At 45.4% G+C, this 18,937-nt stretch overlaps 1 protein-coding gene across 1 annotated transcript in view; it reads left to right on the top strand.

Annotated features, from left to right (window-relative positions):
- The first annotated feature begins 471 nt into the window (after positions 1 to 471).
- pcdh7a (protocadherin 7a) overlaps positions 472 to 18,937 on the top strand; it is a 40,477-nt gene continuing 22,011 nt past the window's right edge. The window contains 3 exon segments of the mRNA XM_030094071.1: positions 472 to 2,094; positions 3,603 to 4,773; positions 10,243 to 11,025. Of these exon segments, the coding sequence (XP_029949931.1) occupies positions 674 to 2,094; positions 3,603 to 4,773; positions 10,243 to 11,025 (3,375 nt within the window). The 5' untranslated portion in view covers positions 472 to 673.

Consider the following 18,937-nt stretch of genomic DNA (forward strand, 5'->3'; position numbering starts at 1 on the left):
CAGAGACTTTTTTCTCAAAAACTGATTTTTTTTATCCTTCTTCTGGGGATGCGAGTTAATTTTCCTGGGCGTCCGGAGAGCTGAGCGGTGTGTTTTTTGCCCCCTTTCTTTTGTGCGGCAGTGCTGCATTGCAGTTTCTAACTGTGAAAAACGCGAGAAAACGCTGCTGTCCCAAATGTGACTGGAATAAAGAGAACTTACAAATGGCTTTGTGAACTGATAAACGTCCTCGTGCCGCAACGGGATAGCTCTCGGGTTTATGGAGAAGAAAGGAGTGAGGAAGAGTGCAGTGGATTAATCAAAGGCTGATGAATTAGTTTTATTATTTTTCGCGGCAGGATGGATTTTTTTATATCTTTGAGGCTTGAACAGCCCGTCGAGGGAGCGCATTCGCTATCATAGAAGTTGAAAAGCCACTGCAGAGTGCAGGAGGAGCATTTTTTTTAGAAGAAAAGAAAAGAAAAGCCACCGCTGAAGTGAACTACAGGGAGCGCAGCAGCTTTTCCCCGGACCTCAGGCGGAGAGTCCGCAGAGAGCGATAGGAAGAAGGTAAGAGAGGATCAATCAGACACCCACGCTGTGAGACTCACGAAACAGCAGTAAAAGAAGAGGCAAAGCGGCGGCCGGGAGGCGAACGGAGCTGGAAGGGAAGAGGCGAGAGGAAGCGGGAGCCATGCAGAGGCTTGGCGCAGTGCACTCCTCCGCGGCGCAGGCTCTCAGCCTCGTGGTCCTCCTGCTGCAGCTGCTGACTCAGCTGCCCGGTGCCGACTCAGCTCTCCGGTACCGGGTGGCGGAGGAGGGCCCGCCTGACGTCAAGATCGGCAATGTCGCGGCCGACCTGGGCCTCACGGCGGGGACGGGCAGCGGGGATGTCACCTTCGCCCTGGAGAGCGGCTCAGAGTACTTCAAGATTGACAACGTGACAGGTGAGCTGACGACGGGACCGAGGCGCATCGACAGGGAGAAGCTGCCACAGTGCCAGATGATCTTCGATGAGAACGAGTGTTTCTTGGACTTTGAGGTGTCGGTGATCGGGCCGCTGCAGAGCTGGGTTGACCTATTTGAGGGAAGAGTTGTCATAACAGACATCAACGACAACACACCTTCCTTCCCCTCACCTGTCCTCCAGCTCTCAGTGGAGGAGAACCGTCCGATAGGAACCCTTTACCTGCTCCCCACTGCAACAGACAGGGATTTTGGGCGAAATGGGATTGACCGCTATGAACTTATCCAAGATGGAGGAGCTGGGTCAAGTTCGACCAGGCGCACAGCTGGAGGAAACCCCATCGCCAGAGTGGATGGACTTGCTGACCGTAGGGGCAGAAGTGGAGATAATGGAGGAGCCAGGAGCACCGTGTTTGAACTGCAAGTCGCAGATATCCCAGATGGTGAGAAGCAGCCACAGCTCATTGTGAAAGGCACGCTGGACCGAGAGCAGAAAGACTCATACGAACTTGTCCTCAGGGTTAGAGATGGAGGAAACCCAGCACGGTCCTCCCAGGCCCTGCTGCGTGTTTCCATCACTGATGTGAATGACAACAGCCCGCAGTTCGAAAGGTCTACTTATGAGGCGGAGATGGCAGAAAACGCTCCTCCTGGCACACCTGTCCTGCAGGTCAGAGCTTCAGATCGAGACATAGGAGTAAATGGGCAGGTGGAGTATGTTTTTGGAGCTGCCACTGAATCCGTTAGAAGACTCCTGCGGCTGGACGAGGCCACTGGGTGGCTCAGCGTTCTCCACAGGATCGACAGAGAAGAAGTGGCACAGCTCAGGTTCACAGTGACAGCCAGAGACAGGGGCCAGCCTCCACGCACCGACCGAACCACCGTAGTGCTGGCTGTTCGGGACGAAAACGACAACGTCCCGTCTGTGGAGATCCGAAAGATTGGGCGCATCCCCGTTCGGGATGGGGCGGCACTAGTGCCAGAAAATGTTCTGGTGGACACACCAGTGGCTCTGGTTCAGGTTTCAGATCGAGACCAGGGAGAGAACGGGGCTGTGACGTGTACAGTTGTGGGAGACGTCCCATTCACGTTGAAGCCGGCCGGTGAAACAGCTCTCCCACCCCTGCCTGCTGATGAAGCCTTCGACAGGTAAGGCTACAACAAAGGTTACCATTCAGACTGAGTTACACATCAGTTTGAAGCGAGAGTCTGAATCCCACTGTCTAATTGATATGTCTTACCAGAATCACTCTCAGACAAAGCTCTTTTATGGATCCAATTTCACACAATTTCATACTATATGATTGTGAACATATAATATGACAGCCAGTAAATATCATGTTGATATGTACCATTAGGCTCCTCATTCAAAGTTTTAAACAAATAACCCTGATAATCATTCAGATAATTATCATAATTATAAGACGCTGGTTCATTAACATGTCACTGAACAATCTTTTCTCAAGTAACTTGTGTTTTTCTGCTAGGGCATGCAGTATTTTATTAATTACTATTCAGGAACTGCTACCAGACTATTCATTGTTTTAAAGTGATTTTTTTTTTATTCTTCTTTCTGTATTTATGACTGTCTTTCACTTCACATTTTGCCATGTTTTGATCATTCATGTGTATAATTTATACAGACAAGGTTGTGTGATTCGACTTACCATACAGTGCATATTTAAATCACACCTATGTCTAATTTTATCTCCATAGCTAAGCACAAAGCAAGCTGTTTGGGGAATTTTGCAACTTCTGCTTTTCTAGTGTCTTAAATGTGAGTGAAAGCAGATTTCATTTAAGCTTGGTTCAAGTAGTGTCACTCATTCACTGAGGCACCAGAGTGGTTAGACCATCTTACAGTCTGTAAACTTTGTGCATAAATATTCATTAAAGTCAAGGGTTTTACACTTTTTAATAATAATATTCCAGCAGTGCAGAATGCAAATACCGCTGTTATTCAGTCAATCTAGAGAACGTTTCCTGGAGCTACTGAATGAAGGGTGTCAGGGGAAAAGATGAGGTCTTTTTAGGATATATATGGCTGCATGTTTCTCCTGTTCAGTGAGGGTGGTTATTCTTTTGAACATATAGTTGTCCTTGGATGAAGGAATCCGTTGAAGCTATAATAAGAAGAGGTCTTCAGCAATCTGATAAATTGATTCTCGCCAGTGTTATGGTATCAGTGGACATCACTGAAGGTATGCGGGGAAGTTAATTGGAAACTAACCTGCATTGAAGTATAAAACATTAAAGCTGAGAATATCATTTGATCAATCCAATTTTTTTGATTGAAAAAAAGACAGCAGTTTTTAAGAGATGGTTATAGTTTCAATCAATTCTCAAGCAAAGCACAGATTCATATTTATTTCATTTTTCCTTGTTTGTTTCTTTGGTGTGATTTAGTCATTTACCTTGGTTATTTTTGGTCTGTTTGGCTGGCAAGACATTCAAGGACTGAAGAATTCAATATGAACTAACATTTTTCTGATTAGTTTCAAACTGAGCATTGAACAATTCTTAATCAGTCATCAACAGGTTTGGATAAGTCATATAAATCTTCTTTTTTATCATGTTAAATTGGGACAAAGACCATACCTATAGCAATTTCATCACATTCATGATTTTGTCTTTTGATTCCCCCCCCCCCCCCACAGGAACAAGAAAAAGTACTTCTTGCATACTTCTGCCTTGCTGGACTATGAGGCCACAAAAGAATACAGCGTAACAATTGTGGCAGTAGATTCAGGCAGCCCCAGTCTGTCCAGTAACAGCTCACTGATGGTACGAGTGGTCGATATCAATGACCATGCTCCGACCTTCGCCCAGAGTGTTGTTGAAGTCCACTTCGCCGAGAACAATTCCCCCGGGGAAAGAGTCGTCACCGTTGTAGCTACGGACGCAGACAGCGGCAAGAATGCAGAGATCGCATACTCTCTGGATCCAGCCGGCGGGCCGTTTTATATTGACGCCGACAATGGCGACATCCGAGCCACTGGGGTTCTGGACCGGGAACAGCGAGAGAGGTATGAACTACGGGTGATTGCGAAGGACAAGGGCACCCCCTCTCTGCAAGGCTCTGCCACCGTCGTTGTCCAGGTGACCGACCGCAATGACAACGCGCCAAAGTTTGTTCAGGAAATTTTCACTTTCTACGTCAAGGAGAACCTGCTCGCCAACAGCCCAGTTGGCATGGTCACCGTGACCGACGCAGACGAGGGCGAAAACGCAGAGCTTAGTCTGTTTGTGGAAATGGATGGCGCCGATGAGAAGACAGGAGAGAAGACGGACGGAGGGGATGGTGAGAAAGAGCAAGAGGAGGTGTTCTCAATCGAGAACAACACAGGAACTATCTTCTCTTCTGCCTCGTTTGACCGTGAAAAGCTTTCCACCTACACCTTTCGTGTCCGGGCTGTGGACGGAGGCGAGCCAAGAAAAACCGCCACCGCCACAGTCTCACTTTTTGTGACAGACGAAAATGACAACGCCCCCTCAATCACCTCCCCGGCCAACGAGTCCTACACCCTCCTCCCACCCGCCAGCAGTGCCCGCACCATTGTCAGGACTGTAACAGCCATAGACTCAGACACAGGCCCGAATGCCGACCTTCACTACACTCTAGTGGGGGGAAATCCCTTTAGACTGTTTGAGATTGGCCACACTAATGGAGTGATCACCCTGGCAGAGCCCTTGGAGCGGCGCCACCGAGGTCTACATCGCCTGGTGGTCCGAGTCAACGACAGTGGCATCCCTTCTCTCTGTGCCACCGCACTGGTTCATGTCTTCATTAACGAGAGCCTGGCTAATGCCACACTGGTGGACGGACAGGTAATTTATCTTTTTTTCTTTGTTGTATTTTATACAAATTATTTAAAAATACATAATGAACTAAAATAAAATGAACACACCTGAAATACCTCTGAAATAGGAGCAGTTTTGAAACCAATTCTCATGTTTTAGAGTGCATGGACGTCCATTGTTTCACACAGTTGGTAATGATAGCCAATAATGACACTGATAATCCCGTCCCATGAAGAAGAGGGCGGTAATGACCGATTGTGACTGTTTAAATTAAAATGGTGAAAAGATCATTTTTCTTGGCAGAATGAGTTGATTACAGCATTTCTACAGCCTGCATGGTGTTGCAATTTTCTGGCCATTTTTTTTTTTTTTTTCCGGGGGGGGGGGGGGGGGGGGGTAATTGCGTCTATATTTGTTCCAGATAAAGAACCCCGTCTTTCATTTGAAGGCTATTGGCAACGCCAGCTTCTTTGTAGTTTGGTTCCTGCTGGAGTGTGTTCTTTGTCCAGCACGCATTGTGATAATGACCATGTGGTTAAAATAACTGTTATTATTCAAGTGGTTCTTCGTTTATGGCACACTGAACTCAGAGCGGAGAGCATTAGGTGTGTGCACGTGCATGTATGCATGTGTGCCAGCGTGCGTGCGTGCAACGGAGAGAGAGAGAGAGAGAGAGCATTAGGGGTAAGTGTGTTTGAGAGCCAGGGAGCGATGGGCTTATCCCAGTTTTGGACATCTAATACAGAGTAGGCTGAAGTATGTTTGAACATGTGAGTAGAAGTTGGACTTCACAAGTGTCTTTAAAGCTAGGGTTGGCGATCTTGGAAAACTAGCATTAGCATGTAGCATCTCCCCAAGGCTCCGCCCAGCTAGCTCCGCCCAGCTCCCACCCCATTGGAGGAGCTCCCGTTGGGAGCGGAGACGCGGAGACGTTCGCGGCGCGCACAGTGCGCGCGGCACTTCCGCGTCCAGTGCGTTCCTGGCGTAACCTGTCCTCAGCGCTTCGTTTCTTCGTTTTTCTTTATTTGCACTACGCCAAGTTATGGCGCACTCAACGGTAAGTAAACCCCCAAACATTCGTCTCCGCCATTCTGCAACGACGCTTCGTCCTTCTACGCGCGCACTGAACCAGGGTCAGTGCACTCCTACATGTACGCACAGGGGGCAGGTCGAACGGCGAAGAGATTTGATTGGTTTAAAAAAAGGTGTCCCGGCAAGACTATTGGTTGCTGTTTTTCCCGTTTTACTCCTGCTGTAGATAGCGGATATTTTCCAAACTACTTTAAACACACGCTATGAATTGCTTCCCATCGGGTCATAAAGATCATTTTAACCAGTATTTAAAAAAAATGTATCTCATTCAAATCGCCAACCCTAGCTTTAAACCTGAATATTGATGAAGTCCAAGCATTGTTTCATTGTGTTGTACAAAGCTCTGAAGAGAACAGAAGTGGTTAAACTTCAGGGAAGGTTACTTAGAAACCCTCTGAATTAATTATATTTACGATGAAATGAAGAGAAAGAACAAGAAGAAATATGCATGTTTAGCACTGTACCTGTTTATATTCTGTAAAATTGGGCAATTTACTGTAAAAGAGGACTTCACAGCTTGGCTGGAGCTGGTCTGAAAGAGCCGCACTGTGGTGCAGAGGTAATTGACTAGACTCAAAGACATTACTGAGATACCAGAAATAACTTACATCAGTATGAGTTCAAATTTAGCTTATGCGTTGCTGGTGGAAATCTTTCTTTTCTGTCCTTGCGTTAATCAAATGAAGTTCCCATTATGTTTTAAAAATGTTTAATTAAGCTACGTATTCTGGCAGGTAATAATGAGTAGAACATAATCTCTGGTGTTAAAGTAATTTGTATTGACTAATAATTAACTTGGCTGTGGCCTTGTGGTTACATTGTTTGTTTTAAGACTATCGGCTTGTGGTTTCACCCACTACTTGGAATAAATTCCTATATTTTCTTCAAGGCAAAGGTCTTTAAATGTCAAGTCTATACTTGCAGGAACGTGTAGGAAGTCGAACCTTGTTACAGCTTTGAGATATGAAAAAAGTGCCAAAGCAAAGACATCTCACCGAGATGGGTCTGTTTGTCAAAACAAAAGAGAAAAAAACAACAACAATGCAGCCAATGCTGATGCAAACTGAATATTATCACTTTGTGTTGTTTGATTTTTGGTGGGAAAAGATAAAACACACAGCTATAAGTGAGGAAAAACGTTAGCAAGTTTTTAATTTTCAGCTATTTTAGACGGTCGCATGGCAACTACATTAGATGTGTGCAATATGAGCACTGAGTAATGTCTATCCTCAACCTCAAAGACACTTTCAAGCTAAATGTTGTGATTTGAAAAAAAAAAAAAAACAGTCTGTATAATCACAGTCTGTGAGTTTTGACTCATGTGAAGACAACTTGGCACCAACTTTTGTGTGTGTGTGTGTGTGTGTGTGTGTGTCTGTGTCTGTGTGTGTGTGTGCTTTATTTGAACAAAGACAAACGACTGAGTACAGACTTATGGAAGGTGTCCGTCAGTGAAATGGTAGAAAAACTCTGTGAATGTAAACCTAAAAGCTACAAATGGAGCAATCAAGCAGCTGAGCATTAGAACAGAACAATTAGTAAGTGGTCAAACAATCGTGTTGACGGGTAGAATTAACTGCAATAAGCTCGAATGACCGCCGCCATTTAATCAAACAATGGGATGTAATATGTCCAAGCTGGTATAAAAGATGTTTTTGATTACAATATGCACAGTTTGGTTTGATTGTAGGGAGGAACTTAGAGGAGTAATTGAGTAGAAGTCATTGAAGAGAGAATACCTCCATCTCATAATGAAGTCAAACTGAGTGGTGGATGGGTGCCAGATGCAATTAGGGAACGAAAACGACTGCTACTGCTGCAGCACCGCGGCAGAAAATGACTCCAGTCGTTTCTGTCCAACGGTATTGGGCGAACCACATGTTGGATAATTAGCTGTAATATCATGGTGTAAAGTTTGAGCTCCAGAAAGAAGAAATCTACTTGTAACACTTTCAGCACAGTCGTCATTCGGAGACCTTTAAGGAACTTTGTAAAACAGAAGCAATGCTGTCACTTTACGCTTTTCTATGTCCTATCAGACAAAGCTTTAGTAACTTAAAAAAAAAGCAATGGTTCTCTTAATATAACTGCAAATAGTCTTCAAGCTGCTGGTCTCTGTTGAGTTGTAAATAAGCAGCAGCTGAGGTATTTACCAAGCTTCGGTCAGTGTTGTGGTCAGGGGAGAACTTGTCTTGCCCACATCAGCCGCATCTGCAGTGACATGCTGATAAATGAATCCTGGGAGAGTGGAACAGATAGATCGCAGTGTTAAGTCCAGTCAGAACAAAGCTCCTACCACAGATTGGAAGATTTCTTCTGGGATTTCTGGGCGAATGCGCTCAAATACAGCACTGAAAGTAGCAGAATATGTTGGTGAGGGTGCCCTCTGCGTCCTTTCACACAGTCGCGTGCACACGCATGCACTCACACACACAATCACACCAAGTTGCAGCTTTGTTTTCTTTCATCTCTGAATCCCAATTCGCCAACATTCACCGCCACACTGAGAACGACTATACAGGTTGCATTATGGAGCATGTCTCTTTATGTCATCTCTGTTAGTTTACCCACAACCATATACCTTGTTCTCTGTCACCTTGGCCTGCATTCACACTCGCAGTAGAAATTGGCTTGTTGCACTGTCACATAGTGCATACATGACACTGCTTCTGCATTTTCTCTCTCACAATACTGCCAACAGTGCAAGGGTGAGCAATGCCAGGGATGCCCAGTGGAATGAGAATGGAAAGGAAGACTGCAGGGCAAAGGAAGAAGTGTGATGGGAGAGCGGAGCCTGGCAGAGAAGTCTTCTGCAGTGGAAATAGAATAATGGAAAAGAACCAACACAAGTCACTGGAAACACAATGAAACTTAACCCGGAGATAGATGGTGATGAAACAATGAAATATAACACAGCCTCATTCTTTGCTTGGGGGTAACAAGAAGAGAGAGTGAATAATGTGCCTCTTCATGAGAAAGCCTAATATGCCTTGGATAATGTAATAAGGAGTTACAAAGTGCAGTCAGAGTAAAATTCTCTGCAGTATTACAAATACATATACTGAAGTTTTCTTATTCGGCGATTTAAAACTGCAGATAAATCTCTGTCTTTCTACCATTTATTCCTGCAAACCTTATTACCTGCAACTCCTAAGGCAGCAGGGTTTACATGAACTTGTAATTGCCAGCCGTGGCAGGCCAAAGACATTGTCGTATGGATTCAGCGACAAGCTGTCACGGCTGCAGAGTGACTAGTCTGGCTAGCAGGCGTCTTACATGTGTGCAGCTACATGTATATTTGTCTGCGTCTGCTTTTGTGTTGCATCTCCCAGCATAGTTTCCACGTATTGATTAGCTATGTACAGATTCATGACCCTTCTGCATATTACCAGCAGGACTCCGCAGAGCAGGACTCCATAGCCTCATTGTCTCCTGTCGCGCAGGACTCTATAACCAGTAATGGCTGTGTTTGTGTTGCAGCATAACCCACTTTCTCATAATGATCCTTTTATTAGTGTACAAGCTTAGAGCATGTGTGTGTGGGAGTGTGTGTGTGTGTGTGTATGTGTCCTTGCTGATTTATAAATGTCTATATTGGCAGACCGTTGTTACTTCGATCTTAAACCAAAGTATGAAACATTTTGCGGTGTTTTATATTGAAGTGGATTAACACAGATTTGTTTTACAGCAAAAAAAAAAAAACTATCATACCTACCAAAACAAACTCACATTAAAAAGAAAACAGCTGAAGAAATGATTCCATAGAGCAGACACATTTAGAGTTGGCTGGTATTTGTCTATCCATCCAATTCTGTGCAAAAATTGTGATAGCAAATCCCGAACAAATCCACTCCTACGCTATCATTTACAATAGGGACTTTGTTCATTGATGAGACAGTAGATGCGCTTGTGTTTTTAGAATGTGGTCATACCATGTCTTTTTCTTTTATTGTCACATTTTCTGACTATCGTTCATACTTTTCCTCCTCTACCATCCCTGACCTCAATGTCTGAAGTTTCATTTTATTCTTTTAATCAGCTTTAAACGGCATAATCCCGGGCATTTCCTGTTCCACTGCAACGCTGCGAGATCACAAGTAAAGAATTACAGGCACAACTTAAAATGCTGCAACTGGGAAGCAAGAGCAATTATATATTTAGTGACACTCTGTGTGCCTGGGAATAATGTAGAGGCTCCCACACTAAAACACAGTGATGCGTTTAATTAAGATGAAGATGCTGTTTGATGTTTCGCTGTGGCTCACACCCACTGTGTCATCTTTTACAGTCACTTTAGCGGACTCCTTTATATTGATGGTTTGTGTCTTTTTGTTGCTGTGCCTCCTTTAACACTCCTTTTCTCTCACTCTCTCACATAAGATCTCCTCTCTCGTTGCTCCCCAGGTGGCCCGAAGCCTAATGGCTCCACTGTCGCTGGACATTGCAGGAGACCCAGACAGTGAGCGTGCTCTGGGGAAACAGCGCCTCAGCGTCGCCATCGGTGTCCTGGCGGGAGCCGCGGCGGTCATCCTGGTTATTCTTCTTGTGGTCACGGCCCGGCAGTGCGGCGCTCAGGGTAAGAACGGCTACGAGGCCGGTAAGAAGGAGCCGGAAGAGGACTTCTTCAGCCCCTCGGGAGCTCAGCCACAGGTTAGCCGCGGCGGAGGATCGGACCGTGGACGCAAACCACGGCGTGACAAACGCAACGGAAGCGGTGGCAGCGCTGCTGCGGGAGGAGGGAAGTCAGACCGATCGCTCTACAGCGGCATTGTCACCGTCAACGGATTGCGTCGCCACGCCAACGATGAAGACGAGGAGGATCTGAGCAGCGCCAGCGAGCGCCTGGCTGCCCGTTACTGCGCCGTGGACGGTGACCCCGGCAGCCCCAGGATGGGCGGGGGCAGGAGGCACCAGTCAAGCCCAGATCTGGCCAGGCACTATAAATCCAGCTCGCCTCTACCTGCGGTGAACCTGCAGCCTCACTCACCTCCGGCCGAGGGGAAGAAGCACCAGGCGGTCCAGGAGCTGCCGCCCTCCAACACCTTTGTGGGGAGCGGTGGATGCGTGGGGAGCGCTGGCTCCAGCAGCAGCAGTAGTGGGGGCAGCGGCAATGCAGACGCCATGTCTCTGGGATCTGACCAGTGCTCAGAGTACGGCTGCCAGACTGGAAACAAGTACAGCAAACAGGTAGGGGGACTGAATGTTCTTGTTTGACTACCTGTCTTTGTAAATCTGTCCTAAAAGTCTTATTTTGACTGTCTGTCTTTTTCTCCGCCCAATAGATCGTGATCTCTGTCTTCTCTTTTTCATCCTCTTCCTCTTGGCTCCATGTTTTCTTATTCACACCTCTGCTGACATACAGTATTGCTCACCCTGTCACTAATGTTGTCACTAATGTCTAAACATTGTTTTATCTCCATAAAATACTTGCCAGTGTGTGTGCGTCTGTGCGTATGTGTGAGAGAGCGAGAGAGAGAGAGAGAGAGAGCGAGAGCGAGCGGATATGCACATGTGTGACTATGTCAACATCCTAAGCCTCTGAGCAGTGTGACGATGCCCTGCTGTCAGAGCGTGCGTGTGCTCTGTGTCAAACATCAGTCCTCTGTTTAGCAAGATCTACTGCAGGGTGTATGAGTCAAGCCCATACTTTACAATAATATGCAAACTTGCATTTGTGTGTACATGCGTGGCCGCATGCAGGGCTGCGTACGTGCATGTTTGTATGTGCGTGGGAGAGAGAGACAGAGAAAGAAAGACAGATAGTGAGAGAGTGATTATCTTCATGAACCCCTGAGGAGTTCAGATGGAGTAAAGACAGAAGAAGGCGTGGGTGAATAGTTGCTTCCGACAGGGTAGTTGGTCATTTTGTGTCTCTGTGTTTCTTGCCAAGCCGCTGTCGTTTTTTTTTCCCCCCATTGAGCATATATGTTTATTCCGTAAACAATATCTGTTGCATAGATAATGGATCCACTGGCTTTGATGTTCACTCAGGAAGCAGCAGTTAAAAGCTAAAGTCCTGCTGACAAATAAATACTGCATAGAGACGGTCAGTCACCCCCTCCATACACCCACCCACACACACACACACACACACACAAACTAACAGGAAGACACAAACAGCATCTATCATTCTAGACACACTGACACAGCAGGGTCTCCGTGGTCCATGGGGAGTGCTCCTAAGACTGATATTTGAGTGACAGCTAACCCTTCTTAAAGGGGCGGTGTCTCATTTCTCTGACAGACAGCGCTGCATTTATCCTGCCCGTGGTGAAAAAGTGCTGATGTGGTCATTAAAAGGAAAGAAGAGAAGCTTCTTAGGCTAATCAATTCATACATGGGCTCTCTGATCCTGCTCAACACACACACGCAAGGAACACGCAGGAACACGCACACAAACTCCAGAGGTTAATCCATTACGGAGTCAATCCTCTTAATCTGCCATTCCCAGGGAAAGAAAATGCTTACTGGGAGAGTTTGCCGTTCATGCTTACGTGCACTCAAAACATGCCAGCGCACATCGGGAGTCATGCAGACACACAAACTGACAGTGTAATGAATTATTGATCGTATGGGGTAATTAACTCCTCTGCTGCAGTAGGGTGTTCACCCCCAATACCCGAGCCCACCCTCAAAATATTCCACAGCTTGTGCTGTCCCGCAGAGCCCGGCGTGTGCTTGTGCATGCATGTGTGCATGCATGCGTGTGTGTGTGTGTGTGTGTGCCCGTGCTCATGTCTAAGACTGAGGGTACTCATGCGTGACTGCCTTTGCGTACATGTCAGAATTTGTTAACTCAAACACTTTGGCACCATGAGCAGGTTTGTGTTGGTGGGTGCCTGTCACTGGGCTTGAGGGACTGCTTATTTCATGAAGGCATATGCGTTTTTTACGTGAGTGCAAGTGAGAGATAGACCCAGGGTGTAATAGGTGTCGTGCATGTGCCAAGCGCAGGAAGTGGGACGACGAGGAAAATTGGAAAAGCACTGGATCAGGAGTGGGAGAGAATTATAGGAGGTTAGAAGGGGAGAAAGATGGAGTAAACGAGATGGGTGGGAAGAAGTGAATTTCAAAGCTACTTTACTGGGTCAGTGAAAACATTAAAAAGTGTCTGAAGTCAGCACATCATCAGACCAACTGGAGTGCTCCAAATGGGGGGGGGGGGAAATGAATGAAAAATCAGAAGTAATAAAAAGCTGGGCGTCGTAGATGAAGTGCAAGATTCCATTAGAGAGGCAACAAGATGACAGGAGTCGCAGTCAGTGGTGCTGGATCTTTTTTTTTTTTTCTTTTTTCCTGCAAAAAAACAGGAGCCAGGACGTCTATATCAGTGGGAATTGATGAATATAAAAATGAACAGGAATAGAGGCAGAAAAGAGTGAATATTTTTTCCCCTAAAAACAAACATAAATAAAAGGTAGTGAATATTTATTAAACCCCAGATGAAAAAAATAAACCAAAATCCAACAGCTTGAAGAACTTTACAATAGCTCAGAGGCACAGACACATTTTGGTCAGTAGCAGACAAGTATAGGGGTTCGATACGAAGGTCTAATGGAGAAAGTTTAGTGTGCTTTCGAGCAGGGGAGACGGGTGAGGGAGGGGGGGAGAGAGGTTTGGTTTGGGTGGTAGCCAGCGAGTGAGAGTGGACTGCTGAGATGTGGGTCATCAGGATACCCGTTGGCATCAGGACACATTAATGATCACAACAGTCACATGGTGCTGCAGTCAATATGGGCAAAGTGGCCTCGTTCTACCCTTTAACTGCGACCACACATGCACACGCATTGAAAAACACTCCACCATAAAGCTGTTTTTTCCTGTCTGCCGTCCTCCATCAGCCACACCAGAGGTCACGGAACTCAGCGGTCATCTTTCCAGCTTTTTTGACTTTTCGACTGTGCTTTTTTGCAAGGTGTAATTTAATCCCGCTGAACTCTTTGCAACTTGCGTTTTATTTCTTGTTTCGACTCAGACCATTTTTTATTCCTCTTTTGAAGCCTCCCGCTTTCTTGCCATGTACCTGGCCATAAATCTAAACACCCCGGCCACCGCTACCTTTGCATCCTCTATGCGCCACTCTGACCTCTGAGAATGGATCGACTCAGCGTTTTCACTAGTGCGACTTCTTTTACTGTAGTGTGCACTTTCTCTCTTCTGGGCCCAGCGGTTGTGTGGGGGCGGGTGAGAGTGCGGTGCCACAAAGGCTGAATCGAACCAGACACACACCCACTACAGCGCATACACACATCCAGCCCAAGTCCAATCAATGCCCTGCTAACAAGGCCAAGACTGCAGTGGAAACAGGTGGGTTGACGGCGCTGTTTTTTGCGCATTGCACAGTTCTGCAACACTTTGTGAAGGTCGTTGCTGGGCTCCCACAACACAGGGCAACTCTGTTTTGACAGAACAAGGACAATCTATGGAGATGACTTTGTGGCAAATAGGACTCCGCCGGCCAGTCCCGCTCTTCTAATTGGACTGTATGGGCGATTGCAGGCGGAGAGATTAGGTCTACTGGATTATAAAATTGAAAAGCTGCTTTTCATTTTAACAAAATCCCTCCAGGATTAAATATGATGAGCGTCTGTCATAGACTCACACTCACCTCTGTGTGTGCTCCGGGATGCCACAGGGACACATGCACACATCTCCACCTCCTGTGATAGCATGCGGCGTGCACTGGGATCACAGAGGTGAAGGCACTGCCAATTACATACACACACATCCACACACACACGCTCCCCCTCCCACCCTCTCTCTTTCTGCTACACACACTCACTGTAACCGAACCATGAACCCTGTCATGATGATACGGGTACACTGATGTATTTATTAAAGCCATGAAGAGTTCAGGCTTTGCAGCCCACCATATGCTCGCTGGCCGAGTGGGCGGACAAGTGAGGAGGTGGAGGTAAGTGAGAGGTGAGAAGGACCTGGTAACCCAAGTGGGGATCACCCGATGAGCCAGACTGAAAACTGATCTACTGACCCGGTGACAAAGAGCGAGGGAGGGGACAGGGACGAGGTGAGAGTCAGCGGACATTAGAGCAGCAACATGAGCCAGAGAGAATAAAGTGAGAGAGAGTATGAATGATAGGAGGAGATGGAGGGATGGAGACAGATGTGTGTTTCTGCTTCATGCTTGGTTGTGGAGGTGGAACATATGCTCATCCTGTAAACATTGATTTTCCACTTGACCGGGATCATATGGATACAAATGCACAGCCTTTAAAGGCACATTGAAATCTGTAATGTGGCTCTATTGTTTCAGACCAAAAGGAAGGCATTAAACTTTAATCCACTTTCGTTCAGTTTGTTGTTCAACCTACTACAAATGAATGAAGCTGTGAGTGAGTGTGTGTTGGAAATCCTCTGAAGTGTCCTTCAGCACGACTTTGTGAACCTGCAAGTAAAACAAGAAAAAGCAGATTGTTTACCTTTTTCATTTTTAAAAACTGAGAATATGCGAGAATTCACATCCATTAGTGTTGCATTTGCATATTGTTGTAAATTCATCATGCTCCCACCATACGCTGAAGTGCCAGCTTGATGTGCAGAGTTTGCATGCATGGATGAGTTTTCTCAAAGAACTCCATTCTTTCTGGATTACTGCAATTGGTGAGTCCAAATTGGCTTTGGAGGCTAATTTGCCTGTGTGTATACCTCCATGTCTGTTACTCTGTTAGCTCTGTGATGGACTTATGATGCATCCAGGATGTTTTCTGCCTCCAGAGAGTCATGTGGATTCAGTTCCAGTGCGACCTGACTCAAAGTTTCAAAAAGTTGTATTGAGGGTGAATGAATGTAGCTTATTACAGTATGTTCATAATGGATTTGATAAAGAATAAACCACTTCTAATGTCAACTGTGTTATTTAAATGTCAGGTTGAGCTGTTTTTTCGGGTCATTCAAGCGCCACATTTTTACATCTTCCTGTTTCTAGCGTTTGTCCTGCGCCAGAGACAAAACAAACTCATTAAACAGTTGGAGATCAAGTTTTTGATTCAGATTATTTATTACAGGGAATCAAGTCAAATTAAAACAATCAAGACAATGATGATGCACCAAATCAGATGAAAAACAAAGTCCCAGCTCTGCCCAGCCGGGTCGGGTGCAGTTGTCTCTCCACCGCCTCGGCATGGAGAGACTCACACCCACACTCCAGCATTACAGATATTTAAATTCAGATCCAAGAAGAGGTGTGAAAAGCGTTCTTCCACTCACACAGCGGCACATATCCTGCCATGTAGCCTCCAAACGCTTGACGTCAGAGGTCCACCTAGTTGTTCATATTCAGTTCTATTGATCTGTTCCAAAGGACATAGTATGCATTAGTATTCAATAACCCAGACAGAAGGTTCATACAGTTTGTGACCGCTTTGATGAGTGGCAATCTTCCCCTTCTGACTTCTGTGTTTGGCTGTAACTGCGGTGGAAAGTTTTCAGACTGCAGAGCATTGCTGTCGTCGAAGAGCCACAGCTGCTGCTTCATTCACAATGCGGCCCAGGTAATTTCAACTGTCCTCGGTGGGATGAGACCTCACAGGTGACGTTTTGGTCCTTTGCTCTCCTCAAAATTGCAGAGTTTTGAGTGAAGATTTGAATGATAAGCAGGTGAAGGTAGATGGAAAAGGAAAGCAAGTGGTGTTGAATGTTTGGCTTTTTTAGATGTGAGTTTTGGCTCCGTCCTCACAGCTGTGTCAATTCAGAGGTGAAAGTGTGTTTCCTGCTGTGGAAGTGTTGAACAAGACAGAGAGACGAAGACAAAGCAAGGCGAGAACCGGGGGAGGGAGACCGCGGTAGCCAAAAGAAGAGAAATTGTCTGTTTCCCTAAACATCAAGGTCACCAGTGCTGGAATTTGATTGGAAGTCCCCTGTCTTTCTTGGCTGTTCACCACACGAGATAATGCCGACAGGCTGCTCAGCTGATAATGTTACCATGTTAACAACTCCTCCTCCTTTCAGCTTTTGTTTCAACTTCTCCAGAAAATGGCTGGAATGTGGGAATAGAGGCAAGTCAAGGCAAGAACGTATGCAGCAGACACTGTCTGACTCGTAATTACCACACACAAAGATGCGCCCAGTGAAACACACTCCTGTGTGTACATAATAACACAAAATTACACTCCCTCCCAGATCCTTATGCATATACGCTTTTCATTGCAGGCAAATGAAGTCTGATAAGAATATGATGACACACAAACGGATGGGAAAGTTTTCCATCTCTTACATCAGTTTCTTCCTCTATTCCCTCTGGATCAAATCACATGCACAAGCCCGGGCACACTCTGTCTCCGAGAATCACACATTTCCGTAGAAGCTCACAAACACACTCTCTCCTAACTCTCTGACACCACACACACACACACACACACACACCAACACATACACACACACACACTCAAGCACACACAAAGACCTACATAGCAAGCCCCTCACAGAGATGCTTCCTTTTATTTGCTTCTTGAAGACTCCGCTCTGCATTGTACAGCTCCGCATTCAGCTCATCTGCCTTCCAGCATTACCTTAATGGTTGTCTGTGGGTTGAGCAATTTTACCCAATATTGCTAAACAAAGGCGTTCTTTCTCACACTAGACAGGGATTCTAGACAGCTTAGTAGCCCTATGACTGGTTTTATCCACCTACACAAAAGAATCTTCAGTGCATTAAGTGGTATTGAGATGGACTGAATGAAAATGACTTGAATGGATTCTGGATTGAGCTGAATTGGACAGAAACCAACTCTACGCTAAACGCTAAATTGAGTAATTCAGATTGCGAGGAGTCCAGTCAGATTGAGTAAACCCTAACGGAATCAAACTGAAGTGAGCTGATGTGATCTAAATTTGTTTGCTTTGCTCTTGGACATTGCAGGTGACGGCTCGGCGGACAGTGTGTGAGTGACTGACTTTATTAAATCCAGTAAACTGATTTGCTGCATAAAAAAGGTAGAAATAAATGCTTACAGTTAACTTTGTAGTCGACATGCCCCTTTCTAAATTTGTGTTTTACTTTTTGGTTGTGTACATTGTCCTGAACTTACTGTTTAAGGATGCTGTCATATGTTTAAACAAATGAATGAATGAATAAATGAATAAAGAAAGAAAGAAAGAAAGAAAGTCAAACCTCAGTGCACATAAAGCTATTAAATGATCTTGACATGAACAAAAATTAAACCAAAAAAAAAAACAAAAACATCAAAAAACATTATTTGACATCACTGGATTCTTATGATGGCAAAAATGTAGTAATGAGATGCATTTTTTTAAGTGCATCTCTTTCCAATTCACCATCCATGATGCCAGACTGCCCACCCCCTATTAAACACAGATACTCGCATCGCCCTCCGTCTGTCTTCATCCTGATTGATCTCTCTGTTCTTCCTAAGTGGTTTCATCTCTTTTCATCATTCTCCATCTGGATCCCTCTTTTCAAAACGTGTTTTTAATAGTTCCAAACTTTTTTTTCCACAACACTTAATAGTTTCTTTAAATTTCACAAATGGCTCTCAACAGCCCTCTTCTTTTTTCCTCTCCTGATTTTCCTCGGTTTTTTAGATTGTAGTCAAAGTCAGCTTTAATCTTTGCTTTTCATTTTTTTCTGATTGGATAAAATTAAGCATGCTACCAAGGACTAAGCCTAAGGTGTGAATATCTGCACTGTGCAATATGGTTTATGCATTTTGGCTACTGGCAAATCAGAGCACATTTCTCACCGGATATCAGCTTTTTAGATCTTGCGCGAGTGCAAAAGACTGGCCCTGGTAGTGCTGTAGTCCAAAGCCAATGTTTTTGCTCCAGGCTAAGTGTAGCCATCTGTTTTCGAATTGTTGGTGGAGGATAGATAAATTGGAAGATTGAAATGGAGATAGAGGATGACAAAAGAACAGGGGAAGAGACGGAAAATGGAGTGGAAGAGAAGAAAAGAAATTCCTGGTCGGTACCCCTGGCGAAGATAGGAGCACAGAGTGGCAACGGTTGGTGGAGGAGGGACTGGCGCCGGGAGATTTGGGTAGGTAGATGAAGAGAACTAAGGTGACTGGGAGAACAGGCGATGCTTCAGTGAGTGCTCGGAAGAGATGTGAAGCTACAAAAT

This window comes from Salarias fasciatus, chromosome 6 (assembly GCF_902148845.1).
Source record: "Salarias fasciatus chromosome 6, fSalaFa1.1, whole genome shotgun sequence".
Taxonomy (NCBI): Eukaryota; Metazoa; Chordata; class Actinopteri; order Blenniiformes; family Blenniidae; genus Salarias; species Salarias fasciatus.